We start from the raw sequence: 15,982 nt of genomic DNA, 5'->3' as shown, positions 1-15,982 counted from the left end.
TTCATCATTATATTGCTGTCCTTTCTTACCATGTGTTTCGACAAGTTTCATCTAATCGACCTTTAAGGACGCCACAAATGTGGTCCCTACTTTTTAAATAAGCACGCAACACGCTTTGCGAACTACGTTTTCACAATATGATAGATTTATTCGTATTTTTTAAGCCACGGAACGGTAATTCGGGAGAGACGCGAAAGTAGTTCTTGCTTGGTCGAGAGTTGTTGGAGAAGAGAATGTATTGGTTAAGCCGGACGGATATGCGCGTGTCGGTGTTGAAACGTTTAGGACGGGAGAGAGCGTGTATGGAGCATGCCACCGTTTTTATAGTTGCGGTGAAGCATACTACCACTGTTTGTCCTGCTCTAGCTTTGTGTGTAGTCCCTGCGTAACTAGGAACTAGAATATCAAATAATTACACTTTCACTACAAAATTGTGTTATGTGAAATTTTTTACCACATTTGTGCAGAATTTCACGTTTTTAGCAACCCTGCCGAAAATAGTTACACTGCCGAAAACTGGTACAGTTACCCTAGTCCCAGCGTAACTAGCCCGTTGCACATTTTTGTTCTGTAGTTCTAGATGTGCGCACCAGATGGAACTCTGATCGCTTACAGTCCTTTATAGCCTTCTTATTTTGAGAGCTGTTGGCACGATATCGACCTCGTGCGAGATCTGTCAGGCGAATGTTTACATACATCAAGCAATCTTGATAATAGCTCGAATAAGTCGCAATAAATCCCTCAGATGGCGCTCTAACATACAGACAAGGACGAAAATACGAGACAGCTAGATCTCCAACATTAGGGCCAATTAGGAGACAGTTCATCTACGGTCAACTTTAGGGCCAACAAGGTCAAGGAGATCTGATCGAGTAAAATGCCGCCATCGCCAAAGGGACAGTAGCAAAAGTCATGCGAAAGAAGAAAGACTATTTTTTTAACTGTGCAGCGAAAACCCTATACGCGAGTGCAAGTTGCAAGAAAGTCTGCAAAGCTACCGAAAATAAACGGATTGTTACCAGGCGTAACAACACGAGCAAAATTCTATAAGATTGTTCGTTTGGTCAGATACGTGGGTATCAACGCCATCGGCCATTATCCAAGTCTCACTTTAGTTTAGTTTAGTTTAGTTTAGTTTAGTTTATTAATCGATGGACTATGAAGAACTCTCGAGTCAAAATTTGTTTACAATACACATTAGATAACGAACAGAACATTTATATATTGTTATTGTTGAACGCATTCCGAACACTTAAAAGTGAAGTCAGTTCCGTTATCGTCATTCCAGGCTCATAAATATCGTCAGCTGAATTTAATAGACGGCACATACAAATAAGGGGGTTGCGAGAGCCAAATGTTGTTCGGGTTTCAGCGACTGCCAGCATTGGTCGGCGACGGAGTACTTGCTTCTGTATAAATGATTCACATTGGAGATTAGTATTTAAACAATCGTATCGCAGTTCTAGTTCAAGTGATGCATAATTTCATTGCGAAACCATATAAGAGCGTTTATACATACACCGAGACTGTAGGTGATAGATGGCTGTGAGAGAATTGACAACCGGTCTCTCACGCCAGTGTGTGTAGAAGCTCCGAAGAGCACCGAGATGGGACTTTTGGATCGATGTTGAAAAAAATTTAATCGCTAAAATGAAGTCAAAAAAGTTTCTTTTGTTTTTTTAAAGAATACTTCTGTGCTTATTAGACTGCAAAAAGACTAACTCCAATTGATCGTTCACCATCAACTGCAAATTCAATTTTTTCTCACCTTCATCGTTCTTTGCATTCCGAGAAATTTTCTCTGACCGAAAATGCTGTCAGTTGCTATCAAAGCATGCTGCCAGTTATTGTCTCACCTGCTTTCTAGGAGTATGTAGAAACACTCTAACAGCACACAGGGAAGGAGAAAGCTCTCCTAGTGCTATCCCACCAACAGACGGCACCACCAGCTTTTTTGCTATTTTTAGAATGCATCAGTTGTTCACCGTCTGCTAAACGAAGTCTTTATATGTTCCGTTTAGGTAGAGAGCTGGAGTCGTTTAGAACCCGTTTAGTGGTCGTTTAGTGGATTTGTGGCACTAGGGTAATATGGCACACACATGGATTGTAGAACCCCGTGGGGTCAATGAGGGGAAGGTGGAGGGGGGGGGGATGTGGAGTGCGTTAATTTTTTTGGTCATTTTATTTTATCCACCAATACAAGCACACCAGCGCGAGCTTTTTGGCGGCAATCTTGAACCCTCAAAAACTCTCACAACGCCTTTAAAAAACGCTCGCCAGTGAGAGGAAATTGCCACGATTTGGAACGTGAGCGAGCTCGCAAAGACGGGTTCTGCACTGCGGGTGATAGTGTTCAGAGCCAACAACACAACAACCTTCAGGAAGAGCCTTGCACCCTTTTTAGTACAACTTATCAGCTTTTTTGGTGAAATCTATTTTTTTAATACGAGAATGCTTAAATTGGATATGAAAGGTTCAGAAGGAGTTCCTGAACTTCTTAACCTGTGGGATTCTAAAGCTTATTGGATGGTGAGGATGAAGATGAATAAAAAACCAAAAGGCAGACAAATAATCATGAATAGCTAAAATGCTACAAAATATCTACAATATGTTTAAAACCTATGAAAAGGATAATCTCTAGCCTGAGGGTCAGGATATGGCGCTGGTGATGTAATACATACATTATTTTGTAACATTTAGATACATGTAAAAATGAAAATTTTGAATCAAATGCTGGCGGGTGAAAACAGGAAAATTTAAACTTAAAGATGTACATAAGATGTAAACACACACAGTGTTTCGTTCATAAGGAATTGTAGCATTTAAATAAAGATACACTTGTTCTGATATATTCCCAATATATCATCTTTCTATTTTATTTTATTTTGCCCTATTTATATATGCATGTAATCATCTCGATTTGTAACTGTAGAAATTTATGTGTAATGTTTCAAATGTTACGAAAGAAATAGGCGGAAAATAATCTGATTATTAGATCGCGCCAGAGCTGTGATCCTCATGCAAAAACAAGCCAGTTTAACAACTACATCATTTACAATTTTCATTTCGTCTACTCATTTTGAGGCAAAAAAAAAACTCCCGCAGCTTGCGTAGTAGTATGTGGGAATAATTTTATCTTTCATTGTAGGCAAGCAATAACATATCGTTGCACCTCAATCGCGTAAGCACTATTCATAATAATGGTCTTATCTGAACTGCTCATCTGAAAAAATAAAATAAATCGTTCGCACGAAAGGACTAACCAATGTGAACGTAAATATTTAGTTGGAACAATCCTCGATCTTTTGCTTAGCGTTTGCATCATGTTGTCGTCGATGATAAGTACACACACACACCCACATACGTTCCCTATGTCTCTCTTCATGTCTTATCCTTCCCATCCTTTCACAGATCATTTATCGTCATCCATAGTAAACAACTGCCCTTATTGCACTATCTGCTCTTAAGGGGGGAAAACACAACACATTACATTCTATTAATTATATGATAAGCTTCCTTCACAGCAAGCAAGTATGTGTATATGTATATATGTATCTTTCTGGTATATTATAATGTATTTACTGTCCTTGCAATCCGCAAGTGCGCATTTTGCAGTGGAAAATACAATAATGTGTACAATGTAGAGATAATATTACTACAGTTTTATATTCATAAATACATGCATACGGATTCCTTGCTTCGCGATAGTCCTTTGCCGTGTTTCTGTCTCTAGAGTAAGATTAGCGATATCTCACATTATTATAATAACTTCCTAATGTTGTAGTATTTGCACTTCTTTACGGAGACACAGGAGAGTTAGTAAAGTCATCCCGACTATTTAAACGAACAAGGGCTGAAGATAGTGTAATTAGATACTGGCATCCTGTTCTAAAAACAAATCCTCATGCTGTATTCCAAACAAAACTATATTCAATAGTGAATAACATTTTTTTTTTTGCATTTCATTAGATATATCTGAATGTCGAAGCAGTGATAATACTGCAACAAAAGCAACAAACAACAAGATATTGCAGTAGAAGCCTATGCCTGCCTACGGGGAAATATGCGCTTGCTCTCTATGCTTATTTCTTACAGTCAATAATTTCTACCATCATTTACATATCATTCATTATTGTTACTGATATCCTTAGATTATAATTTACCGTCCGTGCGTATGCTAGAGCTCCAGAACTTACCTACCGACCTATTGAAACTGGTGCAGGTAGTTCGCCTCAAAGATAGTGTTCGTTTTATGCCTGTACGTACCATGCGCAGATATCTACATTTTCTCGCGCATCAAACTATTGCTCAGTGGCAGAAAGAGAAAAACGCGTTTTGGAATGATTAGAAGTTGCAGGCTTTTCTACCCGATGACACGTGCTTTCTTCCATTTACAGCAATGTAGAATACTCCTGCAATATGTGTTTGCCGATGTTTGGAATGGTTTCATTTGATCCTAATATCTGTTGATAGAAGAAAAATACAATCGTATCCATTCAAAACAGACTGAAGCATTACCGTTTTGCAACTAAGTTGTCAAATCCACTCCACAAGTGTTGCGGATCGAAAATATGCTCAATCCTTGTATAATTTACCATTCTTAGCATTTCATTATTACGCTCACATCAAGTATCGTCGTGTTTCATATGCATGATACTGTCGGTACATTAATACGTACACTCGACATGGCCAACAGTCCTCTCAAGACGTATTTTATCAAGATATTTGCAACCGAACTTATAATAATCCTTTACACTATCTCGACATTCCACCAGGGATGCTGTCTGCTTAATGCAAAGAGAGTCCTTTCTTCTCTGCTTCGTCGCTCGCTTCTTTTCCTACTTGTCCATGCTTTCCAATGGCGTGGAGCAAAAACAAACAAATATATGTAATACATATGCATCAGATTATCTAGCTGAATTCATTGCTATTTTCATCGTTATTAGTGTTCTACAGCACGTGATAAGAGTATGTGTATATGCATTTAGGTGTTTGCATAGAGTATGCTTGAATAACGTATATTAGTAGCTTATAGCGCTCCAAACGGATCCAACTGAATACTGCCAGCCGCAGCAGCGTTTGAAGGCATCGCTGGTGCTGCTTGTTGCATCATTGTTGGTTGCATGTGCAACGATTGTTGACTAGTAAGCACCGGTTGTTGGGCTGGCATACCGGTAGCTACCATTCCAGGTGCCATTGCTGGAGTTGTTCCCGACATGGTAGCTCCCATCATTGGCCTGATCTGAGTCATTCCTTGCTGCAAATATTTAGACAAAACGAAGATACATTACTATTAATATTATATTTAACGGGTGCTGCATACTACATTATGAAACTAATTGAAATCGAATAACATTCCCAACAATCTTTTCCACAATTTTTTACAATCAACTTGTATTACTATCCTTTGCGAAATGTGAACGTATTGTAGAAAATACTTTTGAAAATATGAACACTGCAATACAAACAATCAGGTTCGATATAAAAAAAAAATCAGGTTTACAAAATGTCAACAAAGTGTGTTTGGTTTTAGGATCATGTTACAGGTTCACTCGTAGCCAACTAATGCCAATATGTTTACATATTATAACTAAATCATCACACGGGGCTCATTCAAGCATGACACATATTAGACATTATAGAATAAAAAAAAACTTTCATCCCACAATTAAACCACTTATCGAATTTCCCTTTTCATTTCCCACTAATATGTTCTTCATTTGTACAAATAACATCATAACGTCGTTAGTAATTAGGCCGGGTTTAAACACAAAATCTTAATTAGTGCCACTTATTGTTGAGCAACAGCTAGCAAATGAAAACATGAAGCATGTAGGAAAAAATCATACAATAAAACAAACTTAACTTCATAATTAAATAAATCGTGATAAATAATACAACTATATAGTGGCTTACCTGAATGTAATATCCTGGCACTACGGGAAGGGGAGTGTGTGTGCTGGGATGTATTGTGCTAGGAACTGGAAAAACAGCCATACCTTGTGCCTTGTGTCACAGCGAAACCGAAATATTCACCCAAATAGGGAATACAGCACGCAAGAACACATAAATCCCAATACACATAGCAAAACCAAACACATACATACGGAAGGATAATCGACAATACCGCACATACAATCATACATTTAAAAGGACACATGTCACACAATAGTAAAAAAAAGGGTAGAAAATGAACAAAAAAAAAGAAAGGAAAGTAAATTCCACCGAAAAAAGAGAAAAAGATAAGAAGTAAAAAAATAAATTAACAACTTATAAAAAGCTAATGATCTATGCTTATCATACATACAAAAACTAGCATATTCTACATAAGCAAGGAATAAAATACGATCGATAACTAACGCAAAGGGTACGATTATTTTTAGTTAATTGAGACTTCTGAGATCCCTATAAAATTATTGTTCCTACTAAAGCATTGTTTGGCATCATCACACATTGTTACTTCAACTGGAAACAATTATACATGATAGCTGTACAAAACAAATTCAGAAATCTCACCTACATAACTTATAACACTTATTACGAAAATGGTGATTTAATTTGAAAGGAAAATAAAAACAATAGGTACTGTTCCACTCGAAACTATTCAACTTCACATTATGGATGTTTGTGTGCTATTAACTGTGTTAGTATAAATATAATATTAACAGGGAATTCATTATTCTCTTTGAATAACTTCTGGTTAATAGAGAAAATGATTAACAAGGATTTTTTTAAGTAAGTAGGTATAAGGGAATATTATTAATGACTAGCAACGTTACTAACCAACTTTCAATTGTCAGTCTGAGTTAATGGTAATGGAAGATCATGATACAAGATGTTAGATTAGAGCTATGTTTTTTTCGCTATTTCAATGATATGAGTTTTTACCATTGGTTTGTAGCCAGTCTGATTGGTAGCCGGCTGTGGTTGCGGTGACCATCCAGCAGATCCTGTTTTGGCTGATGTCTTCGGCGAACTCCATTGCATATTCCTGCAATTCAAAACAATTACTCAGCTTACTTGCATGTACGGAAAATGCACAATATATAGACCAACTTACTTCCCACAGTTTGACTTATTGATGGTGAGACTTTCAGCTAACGACGCCAATGAGCTGTCTAAATCGCCCGTCAATACCTTTCCAGTTTGGGCGGCAGCTGCCGGAGGTGCACTAGATCCTACGTTAGCATTCGGGGAAAGAAAAAAAAACTATTGAAATACTACAACTAACACCGCTGACAGATATTTACCATTTTGTTCCAGACCCCCGAAAACTGAAGTGAAATTGTTATCGGAAACGAATGTGTCACTGCCCGGGACAGCTGATCCTGCCATTCCAGGAACAGCCGCTGCTGCCATACCGCCGTTGAAGCCTACCGATAAGAAATGATGCGTTTCTTGTTACATAAATGTTATGTATCACTCGTACCGTTATCCCTACCTCCATTGCCCATCCATGTGTTGGTGGCGCCAAACGCATTGGCCGCTCCTACTGGAACTGTATTAGCGACTGGTGGTGCTGGCGTGGCGAATACGTCAGCGAATGGGTTTCCCAGTTGCAGCAGATCGTCTGATGCCTTGGACGAAGCAGCAGACGCTTGTTGATCCTGTGCCGGTTTTGGTGCTTCGAAAAGATCGACGATGTTATTTTGACTAGCAGTAGGCGACGATAGGAACGGATTCGTTATAGCCGTCGCCGTTGTGGGAGAAGATACCTTGGACTGTGCAATTTGTGCGGGATACATTGAAATCAAATAGAAAGTATTGTAAAGTATTACTTTCTCTTTTTATCATAACATTTATTTCACTCGTTACCTTGTACTGATTCATTGCGGCCTCTTCTTCAGCCAGGACTTGAGCCTTCAAACTTTCATCAATCATGCCGTTTGTGGGACTATCAAACTTGGTTGACTCTGCCACAATTCCAAACGACGAACTAGTCGATGTAAGAGCGCTAACTCCACTTTTGACATTCTTTTGATTGCTATAACGGAAAAATTATGGGTAAGTACAAGGAAAATATTTGCCGGAGTATTTCGCATCATAATTGGATTATTTTGCGCAGTTGACACCTTTCACATACCTTGCCGTTTGTGTAGGAGTGTTGGCTGCTGATCCTTTCTTGCCCTCCAGCGCCAGCAAATGCTGCTCGAGCGCATCTAACAGCGAGCTCGGAGCTTTCGTAAGATCTGGTAAATCACCCTTATCAATACCAACGTTCTGCAAGAAAAATACAGGTTTATCAGCACGATTTGCCTTGCCATACACGTCGAGAAATATCTTCACTTACCTCAGCCACCTTGAGAAACTCTCCCACCCGATCCATACGAGTAAGAAACTTTTTGTACAGATCCAGCGCATCACGGCATTGCTTCTTATTCATGTCAAAATATTTTTCCAATAGATTTATGATACCATCGTTGTAACAAGCGAACAGCCGTATCAAATCGCGGAATAGTAACATGAAGCACATGTTAATGACACCTATTAGCCAGATTCAGCATAGTGTAGAATAAACGAGAGATAATTTGTTATTCTTTATGTATCCAATTATATAAATAAGAGTATTTTTCAATTGAATACAACTATTTCTTACCATTTGTGAGATCGTTGGCTGTACAGTCAAACTCCAGCAACGAATCTAACTGCGCTTGCAAAATGGGCAATGTCTTCAGAAGCTTGTCGGCGTGCATCACGCGCAAGGATCCTTCTTCTTTTCCACGTTTCATTTTGCAAAAATCGAACGCCACTGTACGATACGATAGCGCCTTCTCGTTAAGATATTTTGCGTAACGCCGTATAAACGGAGACATATCATAACCTAAACATAAGATACAGCATATTGTTCAAATTAAAATCTCGTTTTGACGGAACCATACTTTTGTAATAGTATATAAGCAAATAGTTCCTATAGTAAATAACAACAAAATCGCAGTTTCAGAGAAAGCATTTTCTTGAAAACATGCAAATTTTAACGATTATTATCAAAACAGCAGAAGAACGCGTTGAATTAATATCTCCAATATTCTATGTTTCAAGTTGTTTTTTTTTTAATCTACATTCACTAAAGATGAGTGCACTAGAGTGAAGTCATGGATATATTCCGAATTTTATCCTGGAAAAGTGAATCCGAATCCACAATTCTGGACGAGTACGAATCGGTCCGAATCTGTCAAATTGTGCAATTTACCTATAGTTATTATCCAGAAGGCAACTTTTGAGTTGTATTCAATACAAATTCTAGTCTGTTAAGTTTATTGCAGCTTAATATTCATTTAAAAAAATAATCATGTCCTACGTGCAAGGAGCTATAAAACCAAGGTTTTTTTTCAGAATATAATTACACACCAAATAAGAGCTGTTGGAAGTATTGTTATTTGTCTAATAAATCGTTAGTGATAACGTTAGTTAGCTTAAACAATAAACATTTGACGAAACATGAACAAACATACATTCACAGGATGATTTATAATAAGCCGAATAAAATAGCGTTAAAATATTTACTTTTTCTACTAAGAAAGTGGTTGGTGAGACAGTTTTTTTAAATGTTAAAGGCGAAACCGTATAACGTTTATTGTAATAGTTATGGCTAAAAAAAAGCCACTACTTACCCATACGAGCACCGACAGCGCCTAACACATTTTTAGCAACGAGTTAAAGAGATAATGAAGGGTAGACATGGTTAGTTTTGGGGAAAAAAAAGATATGTAACATTACATGGGTTAAGAGAATGGTATTTTCTTCGAACTTCAATATTAATGCCAATTATTGCTGGTCAGAGTGAGTGGTTTTAGTGTAGGGGAATAAGTATGTTGATTTTTTTTTCATCCTTTCTCTTAGTTAATATATACCTTGCACTCCACCTTTATCGAGAAAGTTGTTCAACTGGAAGGATGAATTGCTTGAAGCTAAATATTGAATAAAGCGCTGAAAATAATAGGTAGATGGTTGCAGTTAGTTTACCCGATTGTTGACGATATATGTACATGGGAAGACATGAACTCATCTTACCTCGTTTCCATAGGCCAACATGTGATGGGTGGTAATCAATGCTTTGTATACCACGACCCAATTGGCGTTCTGAGACCGCTCGATCAGCAATGTTGCTAAATGAGGAATCGACACATTCGGTTCGTTGGTGCAATGTACCAAATCTGTAAGATAACATGAAACAGTAAGGAAATTATTATAATACAAATTCTACTTGGAATAAAGGTGCGACATACACAATTGACATGAAAAAAGCATGGTTAATTGTTTCTGTATATGAAAGCTTTGTGCTATTTTGAAAGAACTAATATTGTTCATTACCACTCAAGAACACATTCAAAAGCCAGCATTTTATGCAAAATGGGCTGATGGCTTCACACTATAGTACCATTTTATCGTTATCGTCCAGAGGGAGGATACAGTACCATATGCTTGGCATTCTGAGTCCCAGCGAGTGGGAGAACTTCTGCTATCTTTCTGGCTATTTTCTTTTGCGCTCCACTATCAGCAACAGCGCGACCGTGGTGCAATTGGGCCTGGCAAACAAAGCGCCCTCCAAACTGATGATGTGTTAAGGAGTGAGCCATTTAACATCATCGATGCTTTTCGTCCATTTGACTAAATGATTGCGTTAAAGGCAGCAAGGCCTTGGAAGAGATTTGGAAATGAGAGCTGAGATTAAAAGAAAAAAAACAATTGCATTGCAAGCCGATTATTTAACATCTCTGCACTGTTGATAGTGCTGCGCCCGCGTGCTGGCAAGATCCGATGCAAACAAGGACGGTTCTGCTGCTGGTGCGACAATAGCAGGAGTTCGATGTACGCTCTCGTCTCGGCAGAACACGAGTGCGAAAAGCAAGATGCTTGCCTTCGAGGTTCGAGGGCACCAAATGTCAATAAGACGCAACCGAAATCAACGGGGCCAAGGGTACGCCCCCCTCCTCAGCTCTTTTTTTCTTCCTTTCGCTTTCATTTTTTCTCTCTGTCACCCATCATTTTATATTTTTCCACCTGCTATGTAATCTTGCGCCCAAGCGTTTGAGGCCCATCGTTCGCGTGGCCAATAATGAATCGGCAGAGTCGCCCCACACTTCATCGATACTTACAATCAAGATGTTTTTTCTTCGGTCCAATCATTTCTTCCGTCGTAGCCTTGCACACGGATTTTGCCAGCCCTTGGCCAGCAAGGCTGTGCCGTGCAGCCAGCAACCTGTCATTGATCGTTTGACCAGCCATGTTCGCTACACGTTATCCTTTCAGATCCTTTCTGACGTCACCGTTCTTGACTTGCTCTAATTCTCTTGCTACAGCGCCGTCCAGCAAACAGTCCACCAATGCCCAATGGTTTATTCCGGTTACTATTCCTTGTTTCCCGATACCGTCCCTAAGCTGGAAGCCGTTTCTTTGCCCCTTTTTCGTGGTACCAGCAATGAACAGTAGGCACTGCGCTTACACACTACACTGTTCTTCTCTGCTCTTGCTTTTCACGCAAAAGGGCCGAAAAAATGACACACACGTCAACACATACACACACTAACACACGCACTCAACCGTACAGGCGCACAATGATGCGGGACAATTTCTTCTGCTAGAAACTTCCCACGCTCCGGGTCACCTATCAAAACAGCGAGTACGAAAAATGCCGTAATTAATCTTCTTTCAATTCGACCACTGCTGCCACGGACGTGTGTTCCAGCGAATGGTTCCACCACCCAATTCAGCACCTTGTCTTCGTGTCGTAATGCCTGCGATGCAACCAATCTACGGCATATATGTTACCCTCCTCCTTGCCGAACACTTTTACGTTCGCATACAGCTTCAGCGAATAGGCACGGAGCGACTATCTTCATTCACACTTTTCACCCAGCGAGGCTAAATTTGCGGCTGAAACTTCATCAATTCGAGATTTTGTCCACGCATACGCACTCACTCTAGCGTACCACCCCGTGTACACACTTTTCAATCTAATTTGTTCGGCTCATTCTTCTTCGCCAGAATGAAAACTTCACCAAAGGTGTGCTGGTTGGCCACCACGCTTGACAATTTTAAGAACGAATTCCATTTTTTTAATCAGGTAATTTTTTTTTGTTCAAAAATATTGATTCAATTGCACATAATTCCGATAGCGAATGGTATCTTCTTATTTTTTCTTAAGAAGAACTGCCTTAATATTTGTACTGATTACGCTATACTATGTATCTATGTATCAACAGAAGAACAAAAAAAGGAAACGAAAATAATTTACTTTCAACGAGTCAAGTTGAATCTTTTTTTTCAAATTTTAATAATTGGTTGCCCACTGTGAAATCCAGGAAGTTTACAACTGAGAGCCGATTTCTTGCATTGCCAAACATAGCAAAACAATATAGCGGTATAACAGTGCAATCACCTTCAATTGTTGGCTCTTTGAATCAAATTGATGTAAGCTACTAAGCTACATCTCTATTCTACAACTATTTGCTATTCTGTGAGTTAACCATTTTACCTGAAATGTTTTTCCTTCGATTCGTTGTTCACAGCAGTTTGAACATTTTGATGTACAGCTCTCGCTATCAGCTGTTTTCCTTCAGTGACGTATGGAGTGTAGAACAGTTATGTGCGGGAATGTTTACATCATTTTCATGTGCCGCAGTCTGAACGCCGCACAATAGCTGCGATGGTCGTAATCATCTTCAGCTAATTCATCAATTCGCGATTAAAAATCAACATTGATCGATAAAAATGGCTCAAGTTTATCGTAAACTTATCTCTGAAAAGGTGAACTTTGAGGAAAACGTGCCAGCCGGTGTGCTAATCTTACTTGTTCTCTGTTCGTTACAGTTGGCTCGTATTTGCGGGACAAATGTTCAAATACCTATGACGGCGCTACAGTTTACATACCAGCGAGCAACGCGTACGCCAGAATTGAGTATGTTAGCGCAGTATTTGGGACAAGGGTTTGATCAAAAGTCCTTCAACAGGAGTGCTGAGTGTATCGTAAAGGATGATGAACACCTTGCCACGGTCACGACAGAAGAGCGATCGGGCAAGAAGTGGGTAAAACTGTCACTCGACACAATGAAGCTAATACAAACGGTGCTGGAGAGGAAGCCGTTACAAGAGGAATACAATACAGCCACCAGTCAAACTATGATAGTCGAATTCAGCTCACCCAACATTGCAAAGCCGTTTCACGCAGGCCACCTACGATCCACCATTCTGGGAAACTTTTTATCCAACTTGAATGAATTTCTCGGTAATCGAGTGTTACGGCTTAACTACCTCGGCGATTGGGGCACCCAATTTGGATATTTAGCACTGGGAGTCCAGCTGAAAGGTCTTTCGCCAACGGATATCCACCAAGATCCAATAAAATGTCTGTATGACGCGTACGTCCATGCATACGAGGCAGCTCGAAATAGTCCCAACATGCATGAGCATGCGATGAACATTTTCGCGCGCATGGAAAACGGTACCGCGGATGACTTGGATCAGTGGCAGGAATATCGTGCCTACACAGTGAAAGAGCTGGAAGAGCTGTATCGCCGGCTTGGAGTTTGCTTCACTAGCTACGAATGGGAATCACAATACGGTGTGAACAAAATAGCACACGTGCTGGAAACCCTTAAACAGCACGGCCTGCTGATAGATCAACCGGATGGGCGGAAAGTTGTACAGCTTCAACAGCGGAAGATCCCGATCGTGAAAAGCGATGGATCGGGAATGTACCTGCTGCGGGACATTGCCGCATTGATGGATCGTTACAATCGGTTCGAGTTTCATAAATGCATCTACGTGGTCGAAAATGGACAGAACGATCACTTTGCATCACTGAGTGAGATCGCCCATTTACTCTGTCTACCGTATGCGGCAGGTGTTGAGCATGTAAAATTTGGTCGAATACATGGAATGAGTACCAGGAGGGGTAAGGTGGTATTTCTAAAAGATATTCTCCACGAGGCACAGCAACTGGTACAGGAAAAACAACGTGAATCGCCCTACACCAAAACAAATGCTGCCGACGATCCCTCGGTCTGTGATATTCTGGGAACAAGTGCAGTCATTATAAATGATTTGAAACAGCGACGCATGAAAGACTACAATTTTGATTGGTCAAAAATTCTCCGAATGGAAGGAGATTCCGGAATAAAGCTTCAGTACACGCATTGCCGTCTGGCTAGCCTGTTACACGCACAATCATCTGCAGAAGATATAATGAGCATTCAGTGCGACGGGAGTAGTTTAGTGGAACCGGAAGCATTAGATTTGGTGTGCCAGATGGCCAATTTCAAGCCAGTTTGCTACCAAGCTCAAGAGGCCGCTGAAGCATGCATACTGGTCGCCTACCTCTTTCGGCTATGGTACGTATGATGGGGATGATATGGATGATTGAACCATGAATTATTCCTATATTAATTCTTAATATTCCTAATTACAGTAAATCGATAAATCTAGCCATCAAAACTTTGCCGGTAAAACAAGAATCGGAAGCTAAGAAACGGCAGCAAAGAATATTGTTATTTAGCAGAGCAAAGTTGGTTCTGCACACTGGAATGACACTTTTAGGATTAAGGCCACTAGAAGAAATGTGATTTTAGAATCGTGTTACGATATAAAGTTAATACAAAAAAGATCTAAACATTAAATTCATGTATGTTCTATTAAATGTTTCAAATACTTACATTTTCGCTCGAAAAAAGAAATTAAGTATGTGTTTCCTACACTTTATTGAATCGAAATCGTGATACGAGCAATTTGCTCAAATATTCGATTTTTGCGTTCATCACTGTACTGAGCACGACCCGTTGAGCGCAGACTCGCGAATCATCTCGCAATACACAGGATATGAAAGATCCATCTCCTCAGGAGGCTGGGCACGGGAGTATTCTTTTGCTATCAACATTATCGAAAGCAGCTGTAGTGCATTTGTTATGTAGTGCATTTGTTAGACCGTTCGCATTCATCCCAGTTTCTACACTTGTTATCACCTAGGCATAGCGGTAGCACCATCGTCCTAGCAACCTTTAATTACAAACGCTAACACAAGCACAAAGCATGGCGGTTGGAGGTGCGAGAGCCTAGCTCTTATTTCGCATTAAATAACAAAACATGTCCTTCCACAGTACTTCATACGGTAACTTATGCTTCATTCGTTTTAGGGCGTGTTACAGGTCGTCTTGGTTACGGGAACGGGTACTCCGATGGTATGTATTTCACTTCCGTAACATGTTATCTTCTTGATTTAATGCATTTGTGTATGCTTTTGTTTTCAGGGCGTTCTTACGCAGGAATCAACGAAGAAATTATGTACGTGAGCATAGGAATGGGAATCATCATTGCCATTCTGATTTGCATCGCGCTGTGCTACATTGCTCGGGAGAATTGTAAAAATAAGCGCGAATATTACATTACGGCCTAAACATGGGGTGATTCTGCCCAGGCGGGGCGGCGGAGTTTACCCTGATCATGTGTTGTTTACAGTTAACTTTTATCTATTGCTTTATATTCTGCTGTTTTACGCTCAATACATGGTCAACCACGGTCCAGGCTCGGTGCAGGGCTCGAGCTACACACAAAGAAAGTAATACCGGTCCGGAACTCCGTTCCGGTCGGAAAGTAAACTCGTGTTAACGGAAAAGTCTGTTTGTTGCAAAACAATAAGTACATAATACGTATATGTTCCTTTTATACATTATACACAGTTTGTGAAATGTAGACGTCTATTTTGAAAGTTATAATGAATATATTAATGTATACAAACAGCTACGAGAAATGGAATGGAAATGCAATGTTTGGAGTAGCTAAACTCTCTAGTTTGTAAATCGATCGTCATGGATCGATGGCTGAAGGATTACAAAATGTACTGCGTTAGTGAAACATTGTACTAATAAAATCAAAATGTTTACGGCTTTAGTTTGTTTCACTTGTTTCGCCGCATTTCGGCCGAAGGGCCCCGGCATTAATGGATCGAAGCGAAGAAGAATGCGCCTGGAAAGAAATATCCTATTGTGAA

At 39.7% G+C, this 15,982-nt stretch overlaps 3 protein-coding genes across 11 annotated transcripts; 2 read left to right on the top strand and 1 right to left on the bottom strand.

Annotated features, from left to right (window-relative positions):
* Positions 1–2,833: 2,833 nt before the first annotated feature.
* LOC1279517 (phosphatidylinositol-binding clathrin assembly protein LAP) lies at positions 2,834–12,228 on the bottom strand. Of its 8 annotated transcripts, XM_061661851.1 has the most exons (15): positions 11,715–11,992; positions 11,097–11,605; positions 10,012–10,154; positions 9,852–9,927; positions 9,612–9,632; positions 8,597–8,821; positions 8,291–8,484; positions 8,084–8,220; positions 7,816–7,984; positions 7,442–7,721; positions 7,251–7,373; positions 7,061–7,178; positions 6,889–6,991; positions 5,917–6,006; positions 2,834–5,257 (listed from the first exon to the last, which is right to left on the bottom strand). In XM_061661851.1, exons 2-15 carry the CDS (start codon positions 11,224–11,226, stop codon positions 5,030–5,032), a joined length of 2,037 nt encoding a protein of 678 aa, XP_061517835.1. In that variant the 5' UTR covers positions 11,227–11,605; positions 11,715–11,992; the 3' UTR covers positions 2,834–5,029. The 8 variants fall into 8 exon arrangements, with proteins under 8 accessions (XP_061517835.1, XP_061517834.1, XP_061517839.1 ...); XM_061661850.1 differs by having other exon boundaries at positions 11,097–12,196; XM_061661855.1 differs by lacking the exon at positions 5,917–6,006.
* A 109-nt stretch (positions 12,229–12,337) lies between these two features.
* LOC1279516 (probable arginine--tRNA ligase, mitochondrial) lies at positions 12,338–14,615 on the top strand. Of its 2 annotated transcripts, XM_061661858.1 has the most exons (4): positions 12,338–12,411; positions 12,510–12,747; positions 12,811–14,330; positions 14,408–14,615. In XM_061661858.1, the coding sequence occupies exons 2-4, from the start codon at positions 12,712–12,714 to the stop codon at positions 14,559–14,561; spliced, it is 1,710 nt and encodes a 569-aa protein (XP_061517842.1). In that variant the 5' UTR covers positions 12,338–12,411; positions 12,510–12,711; the 3' UTR covers positions 14,562–14,615. The 2 variants fall into 2 exon arrangements, with proteins under 2 accessions (XP_061517842.1, XP_061517843.1); XM_061661859.1 differs by having other exon boundaries at positions 12,353–12,747.
* A 103-nt stretch (positions 14,616–14,718) lies between these two features.
* Positions 14,719–15,882, top strand: LOC1279515 (uncharacterized). The gene is made up of 3 exons (XM_319242.5): positions 14,719–15,037; positions 15,129–15,173; positions 15,243–15,882. The coding sequence occupies exons 1-3, from the start codon at positions 15,025–15,027 to the stop codon at positions 15,386–15,388; spliced, it is 204 nt and encodes a 67-aa protein (XP_319242.3). The 5' UTR covers positions 14,719–15,024; the 3' UTR covers positions 15,389–15,882.
* Positions 15,883–15,982: the final 100 nt, after the last annotated feature.

The sequence above is a fragment of the Anopheles gambiae genome, chromosome 3 (genome assembly GCF_943734735.2).
Source record: "Anopheles gambiae chromosome 3, idAnoGambNW_F1_1, whole genome shotgun sequence".
NCBI lineage: Eukaryota > Metazoa > Arthropoda > Insecta > Diptera > Culicidae > Anopheles > Anopheles gambiae.
Note: the sequence above shows the minus strand (reverse complement) of the source record. Positions and strands in the feature narration are given on the sequence as shown.